Source organism: Mobula birostris, chromosome 11, assembly GCF_030028105.1.
Source record: "Mobula birostris isolate sMobBir1 chromosome 11, sMobBir1.hap1, whole genome shotgun sequence".
NCBI classification, from domain to species: Eukaryota; Metazoa; Chordata; class Chondrichthyes; order Myliobatiformes; family Myliobatidae; genus Mobula; species Mobula birostris.
Window position 1 is genome coordinate 108371850 of NC_092380.1, and position 13088 is coordinate 108384937.

At 39.5% G+C, this 13088-nt stretch overlaps 1 protein-coding gene across 2 annotated transcripts in view; it reads right to left on the minus strand.

Annotated features, from left to right (window-relative positions):
- Window positions 1–13088, minus strand: part of dnajc24 (DnaJ (Hsp40) homolog, subfamily C, member 24) — a 52242-nt gene that overhangs the window by 21365 nt on the left and 17789 nt on the right. For both annotated transcript variants that reach the window (XM_072272822.1, XM_072272823.1), the window contains exon 3: window positions 4322–4460. In XM_072272822.1, the coding sequence (XP_072128923.1) occupies window positions 4322–4460 (139 nt within the window). The remainder of the gene's footprint in view (window positions 1–4321; window positions 4461–13088) is intronic.

Sequence of the window (13088 nt, forward strand, 5' to 3'; positions counted from 1 at the left end):
CAAGCTCTCTACATCTCAAGTTCTCCTTTTATTTAGAGATACAGCACAGTAACAGGCCCTTCAACCCAATGAACCTGCACTGCCCAATTGCACACATGTAACCAATTAACCTACTACCCTTTATGTCTTTGTTCTCAATTTTCTTTATTGATTTGAATTTGCAGTTTTCTTTTCTTTGGTGCATTGGCTGTTTGTCAGTCATTGTGTGTAGTTCTTCATTAGTTCTATTGTATTCCTTTGTTCTACTGTGAGAAAATGTATCTCAGGGTAGTATATGGTGACATACAGTATTTGTACAGTATATGATAATAAAATAACTTTGAACTTTAGATCCATGGCTGGTGCTGAGAGGGAAAATCGTAATAGGGACATTTTCTGGAGAGATCATGGGAGTCCAATGCAAATTCAGAACTGGGAGAAAACAAAAAAATAAAATAAATAAACAAGCTTGAAATACAAAGGAAACACAACAGGAAAACAGATAGGATTTTGACAGGAGTCTACCAAACAAAGCTGATGAACGATAACCATGGAGTTACCAGCTCAAAGATCAAAGTTCAAAGTAAATTTATTATCAAAGTGTATATATGTCACCATATACAACCCTGAGATTCGTTTTCTTACGGCCATGCACAGTAGATACAAACACAACAGGTTCAATGAAAACTACAGATAAAGATAGACAAACAACCAATGTGCAAATGACGACAAATTGTGCAAATACAAAAAGGAAATCAAAATAATAATAAACAATATTGAGAACATGAGTGTAAGAAAGATATAGTTATAACTGAAACATAGCAAAAAGATCATAACTGACTGATCAAAGCATTTTCAAAATAAGGAGAATTGAAAATAAAAATTGAAACGGAAACAATTAAAGGTCATTCCTTTTTGTAGTTGTAGAATCATCATCAAGTAAGCCCAGACACCATTACCAAAGAACAAAATAAAAGGTAGAGAGTGGACCCCTGTCAGTGATAATAAACCTGATTCTAATTCCACAATTTTCTGTTTCTATATGTGATAATTTCCCACCTTGGCTAAAGTTCCACTCAGAAGAGATCATGTACCAACTCTCTGCCTGAGCAGTCCAGGCTATCCCATTCTCTGGTTCTTGTGACTGTCAGAGTGGACAGCCTATACTAGAATGGTATGAAAACAGCTGAAGCAATATTAGAATGTGTGCAGTACTGTTTCCACAGAACAGGAAGTAGATTCATGAGATTACGGTAGAGTCTTATGTACAGCAAGAATGGGAAGTATCAGAACATCAGTATTGAGGAAAGATCTGAAGGATGTCTAGGAGAAATTTATTTTCCTGGATGTATGAGGGAATCTGGAAGTCACTTGTCAAATAACTCATGCAAGTGCATACCCTAATGTCATTAAAAAAAATCCCTTCATGCCCAGGCTAATCAAGAATCTGCTTTAAATACACCCAATGACTTGGCCTCCACAGATTCACCACACTTTGACTAAAGAAATTCTTCCTGATTTCTATTCTAAATGGACATCCCTTTATTCTGTGGCTGTGTCCTCTGGTCTGAGACTCACCCACCATAGGAAACATCCTCTCACACATCCACTCTGTCAAGGCCTTTCAACGTTCGATAGGTTTCAATGAGATCCCTGCTAATTCTTCTGAATATGAGTGAGGACAGGCCCAGAGCCATAGTTGAAAATGTGCTAGTTATCTATGAAAAAATTCTATCATTTATATCTGAAGAACACTCGAGCATCAGATACCAAAACAAACGTCATCAGTGTTACAGACTGACTGAATATTAATGAGGAGAATGAAGATGCTACAACTAAAGCATATCAGTTCGCAAGTCGGCCCTAGGAATCAAGCACACCATTACCCAGGACAGGGAAGTCAGAATCAGATTCAGGTTTAATACCAGTGGCATATATTGTGAAACTTGTTGTTATGCAGCAGCACACAAAAATACTATAAATTACACACACACACACACACAGAGTGTTCTATGACTCTATATAAAAAATAAGTAGAGCAAAAATAGTGAAGTAGAGTTCATAGGCTGGCTCATTGTCTGCTCAGCTTAACTGACGTTTTAAAAATATGTCCAAGTACTAGGGCTTATTTTGTATTAGACATCACTAACCTTTCCTTTTTTCTTTTAGGCTTATATTACCTCAATTACTCCGGTGTCACAGTTTCAATAATTAACTCAATTACACTAAATGAAATGAGTCTGCTTGACTGGCATCCCATCCACTCCATGAAATTCACCTTCGCCATTGTTACTAACAAAAATTATTCTAAGGCCCTTTGCAAACCCACAAGCTCTACCAAAAAGGAATTGGCTCATGGGAATACCACTACGTGCAGACTCCCGTCTGAGTTACAGACCATCCTGATATGAATATTTCACTGTTTCTTCTTTGCCACTGGTTTCATATCCCAGAACACTCCAGTCTGTAGCATTGTAGAAGCTGATAAGAAAAATTGCAAAGCAGGAAACAGCAATAGCTAACCAGCACATTCTCAAGGTCAATGAGAGATGGATTATGAATGCAAATTTTGTTATAGAGTCAAAACACTAGAACACAGGAACAGGCCCTTTGACCCATCTAGTCTGTGAACCATTTTGGGTAATACCCATATCCTATAAAAAACAAGAGGAAAAAACTCACTTGGCTTAAAGCGTTATATTTCCATATCAGAAAATATATGACATTACAGCACAGTACAGGTCCCCTTAAACCCACAATGTTGAGTTGACATTTAAACCTAATCTAAGGTAAATCTAGCCCTTCCATCCTATGTAGCTTTCCATTTTTCTATCCTCCATGTGCCAATATCATCCATATTGACTGAGCTGTAAGCATCAAGGTTTATTTTAGTGTAATTGAATTCATTATTGACAACTGTGAAGCAGGAGTAATGGAGGTAACTTAAGCTAAAAAGAAAATGAGGAAAAATCAATGTCTGCTCCAAAATAAGCCACAGTACTTGAATACATTTTAAAAATAGATTTCGTAATAAATTAATAAATTCCTCAACTAAGAAAAAATTTTAACTGTTGTGTGTAATTCTAGTTACAAAATCGTTGACAATATTCTGGAAGCCATAAAAACTGATGTGAGAATCAGAATCAGATTTAATATCATCGACACGTCGAAAAATTTGTCCTTTTGCTGCAGCAGCGCAGTACAATACATAAAAAATTACAAAAGATATATATATATATAAAATTAAAAAGTAGTGTAAAATACAGAGTAAAATAGTGAGGTAGTGTTCAATGCCCATTCAGAAATCTGATGGCAGCGGGAAAAACGCTATTCCTAAAATGTTGAGTGTGTGTCTTCAGGCTCCTGTACCTCCTCCCTGATGGTAGTAACGAGAAGAGGGCACGCTCTTGGTGTTAGGGGTCCTTAATGATGGAGAACACCTTTTTGAGGATTATCGGGTATAAGACAGAGTAGAATTGGGGTTTGGGTGAGATGGTCGGTGAGACAACAATGGAAAGGAGAACTGATAACCATGGCAGCAGGGAGTTAAATGATGTTGTACGACCCTGGAAAATAAGCAGTAACTGAGTGCAGATGCAGTGTGCCTTTACCAGACACATTGAAAAGTGATGATGCCTCCACATCAATTTTGGACAAGAGTGGTTGCAAAAAGAAAAACGGCTGAGTGTTTTCCCTACAGGCAATACACAAATATTGACTACTCTCATCCCTTCCCCCATTAGCTGCACTGAGCAGATATACATTTATTGAAAGCTATAATGGAAGTCTGAGGGTCCCCTGTCCTGGGGCCAGAAGAGATGATGAGCTATCACTTCATGTAATGGCAGCCCCTTTGTGACAGGCATGACCTACATTTTTTCTCCTCTTGCTCACAACTGTCTGCCTGTGCTTCAAGGAGATGTTTAAGCAGCAAGCTGGGCATGCCTGGTTAATGTTACAGTGGATATGAATTTAATTTCCCTCACTTCCGACAGATATGAACATTCCTAAATAAACCGAATAACTTAACCTTGCATTCTCAATATTACTGAAAACCATTATCCAGTTCTACTCCTTTTATAAGATTACAGAAAAAATGCAAATATTTTAAATAACTATAAATTAGGTTATGTCCTCAATTCAGAGTTAGTGAACACAGAGGATGGCACATACGTAAAAATAAATGCAGATAGCAAGCTCAGTAGAAATATTCAAAGAGGTTTCTCTCATCATAATGCATAAAACATTTATTATTTTTTATCTATTCTTGAGAAACCTCTTCTAATTTAAGTGATACTGAATTGACAACTTAGCCTTCACAAAGCTTCGGAACAGAACCTACCACGACGCTGCAGGTCATACTCTCTCTTTGTCTCTTCATTCCCTAGTATTTTCCATGCCTGATCAACTTCGATGAACCTCTGTGCACGTTCCTCAAGTTCTCCTGCTGGCACATCTGCACTCTGCTTATCTGGATGATACTGCCAATCAGAAGGGGACGGTTTGGAGGGGAGAGAGAGAGAGAGAGAGAGAGAGAGAGAGATAAGTTTTTATTTTATTTCATTTATTTAGAGATACAGCATTGAATTGGTCCCTCTGGCCCAACGAGCCGCACTGTCCAGCAGCCACCTATTTAACACCAGACAATTTACAATGATCAATTAACCTACTAACCGGTATGTCTTTGAACTGTGGGAGGAAACCAGAGCACCCGGAGGACACCCACATGGTCACAGGGAAAATGTAAAAACTCCTTACAGATGGTGGCAGAATTGCACTCTATGAACTCCAGAACACACTAAGCTGTAATAATGTCGTGCTAACAAGGCATCATGGTGAAGTTGACGGTGAAAGAAAGAATCAATACTTTTAGTCTTGATTTTATTTTATGGAAGGTAGTGAGAAAGAAGGTAAATCAGGAACACATTGGGCTTGAGGGCCTGCACCCAGGTTAATTTAAATCACAGAAGTCACGGCCACTGTTGTCACAACCTGCTCTGTGTTTTTCTGGGTAATTTGCAGTTGCCGTGGTTGGCATTATGGGCAATTTACTGAGGCAAGTTGTGAACAAGGGAAATGAAAAATAAAGAGGAGCAGGGAATGTGTGAATGAGGGGGAAAAAGATGAGACAAATCAAAATATATAAAAAACATTATTTTAAACAGTTAGTAAATGCCAATCAACTAGACACACCTAGCTTTCGGACAGCAGAAATCCATTTACCTAACATAATATTCAGCAAAATAACTATAAATACAGTTAGGACATCCAGAAATAAATTTTAGTTCTGCTGTACTGGGTGAAAATCCAACACTGGGAGATGCTGTGACTGTCAGCTTATAACTGATTTTGCAGCAATAAATAACAAGTCAAGCCTATTTTATCGTTCAGTCTATTAATGTCACATCTTATAGCGCCTGATGGGGTCTGACATTAGCACAGCTTAAACCACATTAAGAATCTTTCCTTCCAGTGTAATGATAAAGCCCTGCACATACCATATAACATTTGAGAGAATACCACTAATTAAAACAGAGTGTGGTCTCCTTATCCATGTCCCACTAAATTAATTACCAGTCGTACTTTATATGCTTTCAAATGTAAGCTCAGACAGTGTGAATGTTGCTTGACTTTCTTCTGTCTGATGAGCAATTTGTTGCTTTCAACTATAAGAATAAAAACACACATACGCACAAAATACTGGAGGAACTCAGCAGGTCAGGGAATATCTATAGAGAGGAATAGAGTCGACGTTTCGGGCTGAAGCCCTTCAGTCCTGATAAAGGATCTCAGCCTGAAACGTCAATGTTTATTCTTGTCCATAGATGCTGCCTGACCTGCTGAGTTCCTCCAGTATTTTGTGTGTGTTACTCTGGATTTCCAGCATCTGCAGAATCTCTTGTGTTAATAATAAAAAAAAAGGTCTGAGACAAACAGTTTGCTGACAGGGAGCACCTCTCATTTAGCATTTAATTCTTCTTTCTTTGTCCTCTTTTTATTGTGGAAGTACCTGTGCAGCACTTAATTAAAACAAGAGCCCATCTGCTAGAAAACATTTAAGCTTCTTTAATCCACTAAATTCTTCTTTTGTGATCAAGGTAAGGATTCAATTTACTTAAAGGTATTGAGCACTGTATGTGAGAGTAAATACATAAACTTCATGTATTGATTCCTAAAAAGTGCAGACTGAATTTTACAAGTAGTGTCAAGACTTTTAAAAGCTGAGTTACCTTTGAACTCAACAAACCTTTTTATTTCTTGGTATATGATTACATTGCCTTTACTATTGCAGCTGTCAGTGATGGTAACTGTCTCATCACAGCACCCACACATTACAATAATTAAATGCTTTTAATCACATTTTGCCCAAGTTTAAGAAACCTCAGATGAGCAGAGGGAGTTTCATCTGCCAGAACTAATTAGCACACGATTTGGTTTTTACAGGTTACATTAAAAGGAAAACCCAAAATTCTATAAAGGTATCAGTTAACCCTGCACTGATGGGATTTGCTCTATGAACCGTACAGCCCTCATTAATGATATAGTGTAACACTCACTGGGGCTTTGTTGTAAGTTGTTAAGATTTTACAAGGAAAACCCACTAGATTTCAAGAGCAGAAAAAAAGTCCCCAAATTTGTTGTAATAAAGGGCCCTAGGTGTAAGTGGCAACCCAAGTAGATAGAGTGGGAAAGAAGGCATTCCTGCCTCCACCATTCAGGATGCTGAAGTCATGTTGCAGTTGTATAAAACTTTGGTTAGGCCACAATTTGCAGCATTACAAGCAATTCAGGGTGCTGCATTAAAGGAAGAATGTCGAGGCTTTAGAAAGGGTGCAGAAGAACTTCGCCAGTACACAACCTGTATTAGACAGTTTTCGCTATTAGAAGAGGTTGGACAAGTTTGGACCATTTTTCTCGGGAGCATTAGAGGCTGAGGAACAATCTGATAGAAGTAGATAGAATTAAGAGAGAATAGACAGTAGTTAACATGGGTCTTTTCCTCCAGATGGAAATGTCAAATGCTGGAGGCCATTGTTTTGAGGCAAGAGGGGAAACATTTGAAGGAAAGTGGAGGAAGTGGCGACATAAATACTAACATTTAAGAGGCATTTGGACAGGTAGATACATGGGTAAGGAATGGAGGGATATAGACCATGTGCAGGCAGATAAGACTGGTTAAAATTGGCATGGTCAGAAAGATATTATGGACCAAAGGGCCTGTTTCTGTACTACTCTGTTCTATGTTCTGAATGAGACTTCCATAGGCTCCTTCAGCACAGAAAAATGCATTTCCAACACCATATCCAAGCCAACAATCAAATACTAATCTACACAAATCCCATCTACAGACCCTGATCTGTGCCTTGGTTATTCAAATACTCATATAAATGCCTCATAAATCGTGTGTAGATCTCTGCCTCTATCATCTTCCCTCAGTATGAATGATAAATTTTCATCAGTTCCCCTGTATCCTCCTCCTCCTCCTCCTCTTCTATTTCTGGACTTAAGACATCTCTGCCACAGGGAAAAGTTTCTTATTTTCTCCTTGATGCCTCTATTAATTTTACATTCGGTCCCAATTTATGACATTGACCGGAAATCCCTACCACCCACCCCACAACCACTTTGACCCACAACTGTCAGGAAGGAGGTACAGGAGCATCAGAACTAGGACTGCAAATTGGATAACAGCCTCCCTCAGGCTGTGAGACTACTGCCACCACTGTCTCCTCACTAGAACAGCAACCTATGCTGCACACTGCATGCATTTGGAATTATATTCTACCTTATTTGTGGGCATGTGGCCAAGTGGTTAAGGCATTGGACTAGCGACCTAAAGGTCGTGAGTTCGAGCCCCAGCCGAGGCAACGTGTTGTGTCCTTGAGCAAGGCACTTAATCATACATTGCTCTGCAACGACACTGGTGCTAAGCTGCATGGGTCCTAATGCCCTTCCCTTGGATAACATTGGTGTCGTGGAGAGGGGAGACTTGCAGCATGGGCAACTGCTGGTTTCCATACAACCTTGCCCAGGCCTGCGCCCTGGAGAGTGAAGACTTTCCAGGCGCAGATTCATGGCCTCGCAAGACTAATGGATGCCTTTAATTTTACCTTATTTGTATTGTGGGTCTGGACACAATGTTCATTTGGTTTTACCTATATGTACAGTCAGATGACAATAAACTTGAACACAGCTTCTCTGCTTGAATGAAAATAAACCTAACATATTCGATCTCTCCTCATTGCAGGGACATTCCAGCCCTGCCAACATGCTGGTGAATCTCCCCTACACTCTGTCCAGTGCATTCACATTCTTCATACTGAATGGCAAACAGAACTGAACATAATATTCCAGGAAACTGTAAACACAAGAGAATCTGCAGATGCTGGAAATCCACCAACATTCCAGGTGTGGCCTGGCCTAACTAATTTCCTGTAAAGTTGGCCAGAAAATGCAAAAACCTGTTCCTACATTCTATGACCTGGCTGAGGAAGGCAAGCATCTAGCATACTTTCTTCACCATCCTTTCTACCCAGCAGGTGGGTACACATTCAGAGTGAAGCAGATAGCATTAGAAAGGGAAACAAAGACATGGCTGACATTTATAAAGGATGTCAGGCAATTAACCATAAAGATTTCACAAGGTTCAGAATTTCCTTAATTTACCCAACAGGTTTGGTAGTTTAACTTGGGTGTCAGTCCAAAATTGCTTCATTAACCATGTGCTATTGCCATCACTTCAGGCAAGCGGGTCTGAATATGTAGAGTCCCGAGACATTCCAAGCATTTTATCAGCAGTTAGTTTGAAATGTGGTCACAAGTGTTGGTTAGCCAATTTAGGCAGCAGAAGATGCCAAAATAGCAGTTAGATTTCTTTCTGATATTGGAGTTTCTGGTGTTATGATTATTTTAGATCCAACAGCAGCTATGAGACCACAGTTTAATGGTTCATCCAAAATGACAACATCTCTGAAAATACAACACTTCTCTGGTACTGCACTTAATTATTGCCCTAGATTATATGCACAGATCAGTGTTGTGGCAATTGTATTCATGACTTTCTTGCTCAAAGTACAGAAAAAGCCACTCGAGAGTTAAATTTGACAATTATTACTGTAGTTTTTTCTTCTGAAATGTGGAGGGTCCTACATCCATGGAAATCATATCATATCATCATCATCATTATGTGCCGTGTCGTATGACGTGGGCGATCATGCTCCCATGTCCATGATTGTTCTTGGCAAATTTTTCTGCAGAAGTGGTCTGACATTGCCTTCTTCTGGGCAGTATCCTTCTAAGACGAGTGACCCCAGCCATTATCAATACTCTTCAGAGATTGTCTGCCTGGCCTCAGTGGTCACATAACCAGGACTTGTGATATGCACCAGCTGCTCATACGACCATCCACCACCTGCTCCCATGGCTTCACGTGACCCTGATCGGGAGCTAAGCATGTGCTACACCTTGCCCAAGGGTGACCTGCAGGCTAGCAGAGGGAAAAAGTGCCTTACACTTCTTCCGATACAGATATATCTCCACCCTGCCACCCCGCATATCATATCAAACGTCAATATATTTGAGAAAGGGTTGTGTAATTATGGATCATCCAATCCCATAGTATGTGCTTACATTGGGAGAATTTGTTGTATGTTGATATATATTTAGAGATTTTGAATTTTGCTCTTGATGGCATTAACAATTATAAACACACACATACCTGCACATAAATATTTCAACTGCCAGTGCAGAGCTATCGGTCCTTTATGTTTTTCTTACTAGTTTCTACCTGATTAGGCATCACAGAGTCAATTTATTATTAGTGTTACATTCCACCTCAGATAAAACAATACAATGCTATTATCTACTTTTCTTCAGAAAAGGTTTGATAAACTTAACAGCTATTTGACAACATGTGTGAAAATGCTTCACTTCATGTTTGGTAGGAAATCAAATAGGTTAAAGTGGAACTTAAATTCTGAAAACAAAGGGTGATATACACTCAAGGCCACTCGATTAAGTATGGAAAAGAATAGAAAAGATGAAGGGATAGATAGAACCAGTCTGATACAGCAAGGGAACAACTGTGTACACTCAGTGGCTACTTTATAAGGTACACCTGTGCACCTGCTCATTAATGCAAATATCTAATCAGCCAATCACATGGCAGCAACTCATCACATAAGAGCATGGAGACATGGTCAAAAGGTTCAGATATTGCTCAAACTAAACATCAGAATAAGGAAGAAATGTGATCTAAATGACTTTGCCCATAGAATGATTTTAGGTGCCAGATGAGATTATTTGAGTAGCTCATAAATGCTAATGGTTAAACTAGCTTAGCAAGGCGTTAGCAACCACAGTACCAGGTCAGAAAGTGGAAGGATGCAGAAAAAGGTTGTCAGGGCCAGTAGAAACAGGCAGAAACAAAGTAATAGAAAGGATAGGATGGATAGTTTGAAGTGTGTGTATTTTAATGCTAGGAGTATTATGAATAAAGGTTATGAATTTAAAGCATGAATCAATATATGGAACTATGATGTTGTGGTCATTACAGAGACTTGGTTGAGAGAGGGACAGGAATGGGTGCTTTAATGTCCCAGGGCTGCAATGTTTTATAAAAGATAGACAGCAAGGTAAAGGGGCAGGGATATTGAATAATAGGAAGGATGCAATCAATAAGAAGATTAAGGAATGGTGTAAAAACAACAGGGTTGGTGTCATGGGGGACTTCAACTTTCCCTAATATAAACTAGGGCCTTCTTAGTGCAAGTGGTTTAGACGAGGTAGAATTTGTTGGGTGCATCTAGGAGGATTTCTTAAATATGTAGAGAGTCCATCAAAAAGAGGAGCTGTACTGAACCTGATATTAGGTAATGAGCCCGGCCAGGTGACCAGCCTTTCAGTGGGTGAGCAGTTAGGGTACAGTGACCACAACTCCTTATGTTTTAAGATAGTTATAGATCAGGATAAGCGTGGACCTTGTGGGAGAACATTAAACTCGAGCAGGGAAAATTATGAGAGTATTAGGTAGGAACTAAGGAGTTAACTGGGAACATCTGTTTTTGGTCAAATCCACATCCGACAATGTGGAGGGTACTTAAAGACCAACTGCACAGAGTACAGGGCAGGTATGTTCCAATAAAGAAGAACAAGGACGGCAAGTTAAGAGAACCTTGTATGTCGAGAGAGGTGACCAATTTAGTCAAGAAGAAAAAGAAAATGAATGTAAAACTTAGGAAGCTAGAGTCAAACAGATTCCTATAGAATTATAAAGAAGTCAATAAAGAACTCAAGAAGGGAATTAGGAAAGCAAGGAGGGACCATGAAATGTCCTTGGGCAAGCAGGAATAAAGAGAATCCCTAGGGATTCTGTACATATTTCAGGAACAAAAGGATAACTAGGGAGAGGGAGGCACCACTAAAGGATAAAGGGGGGAATATTTGCTAGGATGTAATCTTGTGAGTTAGGTCCTTACTGAGTACTTCTCTTCAGTACTTACCAAGAAGTATGTGGAGGATAAGGAGATAAGTGCTGAAGATATTAATAAGCCTGGGCATTTCAAAGTAAAGGAAGAGATAGTGATTGGTCTCTTAAAGAGTATTAAGGTGGATAAGGCCCCAGGGTCTGATGGCATACAGGATACCTCAGGTTACTGAAAGAGGCTAGTGAAGAAATTGCTGGGGCCTTGACCTCTGTTACCACAGGCAAGGTCCTGCTAGACTTATAAGTATCTAATGTTGTTCCATAGAACCAGGGATAGACTGGTGAGTCTCATGTCAGTGGTAGGGAAGTTACTGGAGAGAGTTCTTTGGGATAGGATCTCTTGAGCATTTGGAAAACCATGGCTTAATTAGGGAAAGCCAACATGGCTTTTTGTGGAGCAAGTCATGTCTTATGAACTTGATTGAGTTTTTTGATGAGGTGGTGAGGGTGACTGATGAAGTTAGAGCTGTGGATGTTGTCTGTGTGGATTTTAGTAAGGCATTTGATAAGGTCCCTAATGGGAGGCTCACCCAGAAGTTCTAAGACACTTGGAATCAATGATTAATCGGCTGTTTGGATTCAGAACTGGCTTGCCCATAGAGAATGGTGAACAAAGGTATTTATTCTAGCAGGAGGTCTGTGATTAGTGAGAGCTATCACAGGGAACCATACTGGGCCGTCTGCTATTTGTAATGTATATAAGTGACCTGGATGAAAGCATAGATGGGTGAGTTAGTAAGTATGCAGATGATACAAAGATTGGTGGTATTGTGAATAGTGTAGAAGACTGCCAAGGATACAGCGGGATATGGACCAGTTGCAAATAAATGGTAGATGGAGTTTAACCTGGCCTAATGTGAAGTGTTTCACCTTGGTAGGTCAAATGTAAAGAGAGAGTATACTGTTAAAGGCAAGTCCCTTATCAGTGTTGATGAGCAGAGGGTTATTGGGATCCAAGTTCATAGCTCCTTGAAAGTGGCTACACAGGTTGATAGGATGGTTAAGACGGCATATGGCATGAATGGCTTTATTAATTGAGGCATTGAGTTCAAAAGTTAGGAGTTACTATATGTGCAGCTTTATAAAATTCTAGTTAGTCCACATTTGGAGTGTTGCATACAGTTCTGGTTACCCCATTATAGGTCAGATGTCGAGGCTTTCGGTGCAGAAGAGGCTTAAGAGGACGCTGCCTGGATTAGAGGGCATGTGCTGTAACAAGAGGTTGGTCAAACTTTGGCTGTTTTCTCTGGAGTGGTGGAGGCTGATGGGAGATCTGATAGATGTTTGTAAGATTATGAGAGGTATAGATAGACAGTATCTTTTTCCCAGAATTATAACGTCAAGTACAAGAGGGCATCCACTTAAGGTGAGGGGGTAATTTTAAAGGAGGTGTTAAAGATAAGTTTTTTTTACACAGCATATTCCCATGTTGCATGGTGGTGGTAGAGGCAGATACATTAAGAGGCTTTTAAGAAATGTTTAGATAGGTACACGAATGTGAGGAAAATGGACGGATATGAACATTGTGTAGACGTAAAAAATTAGTTTAGTTGACCATTTAATTGCTAATTTATTTAGTTTGGCACAATATTGTAGGCCAAAGGGCCTGTTCCTTTGCTGTACT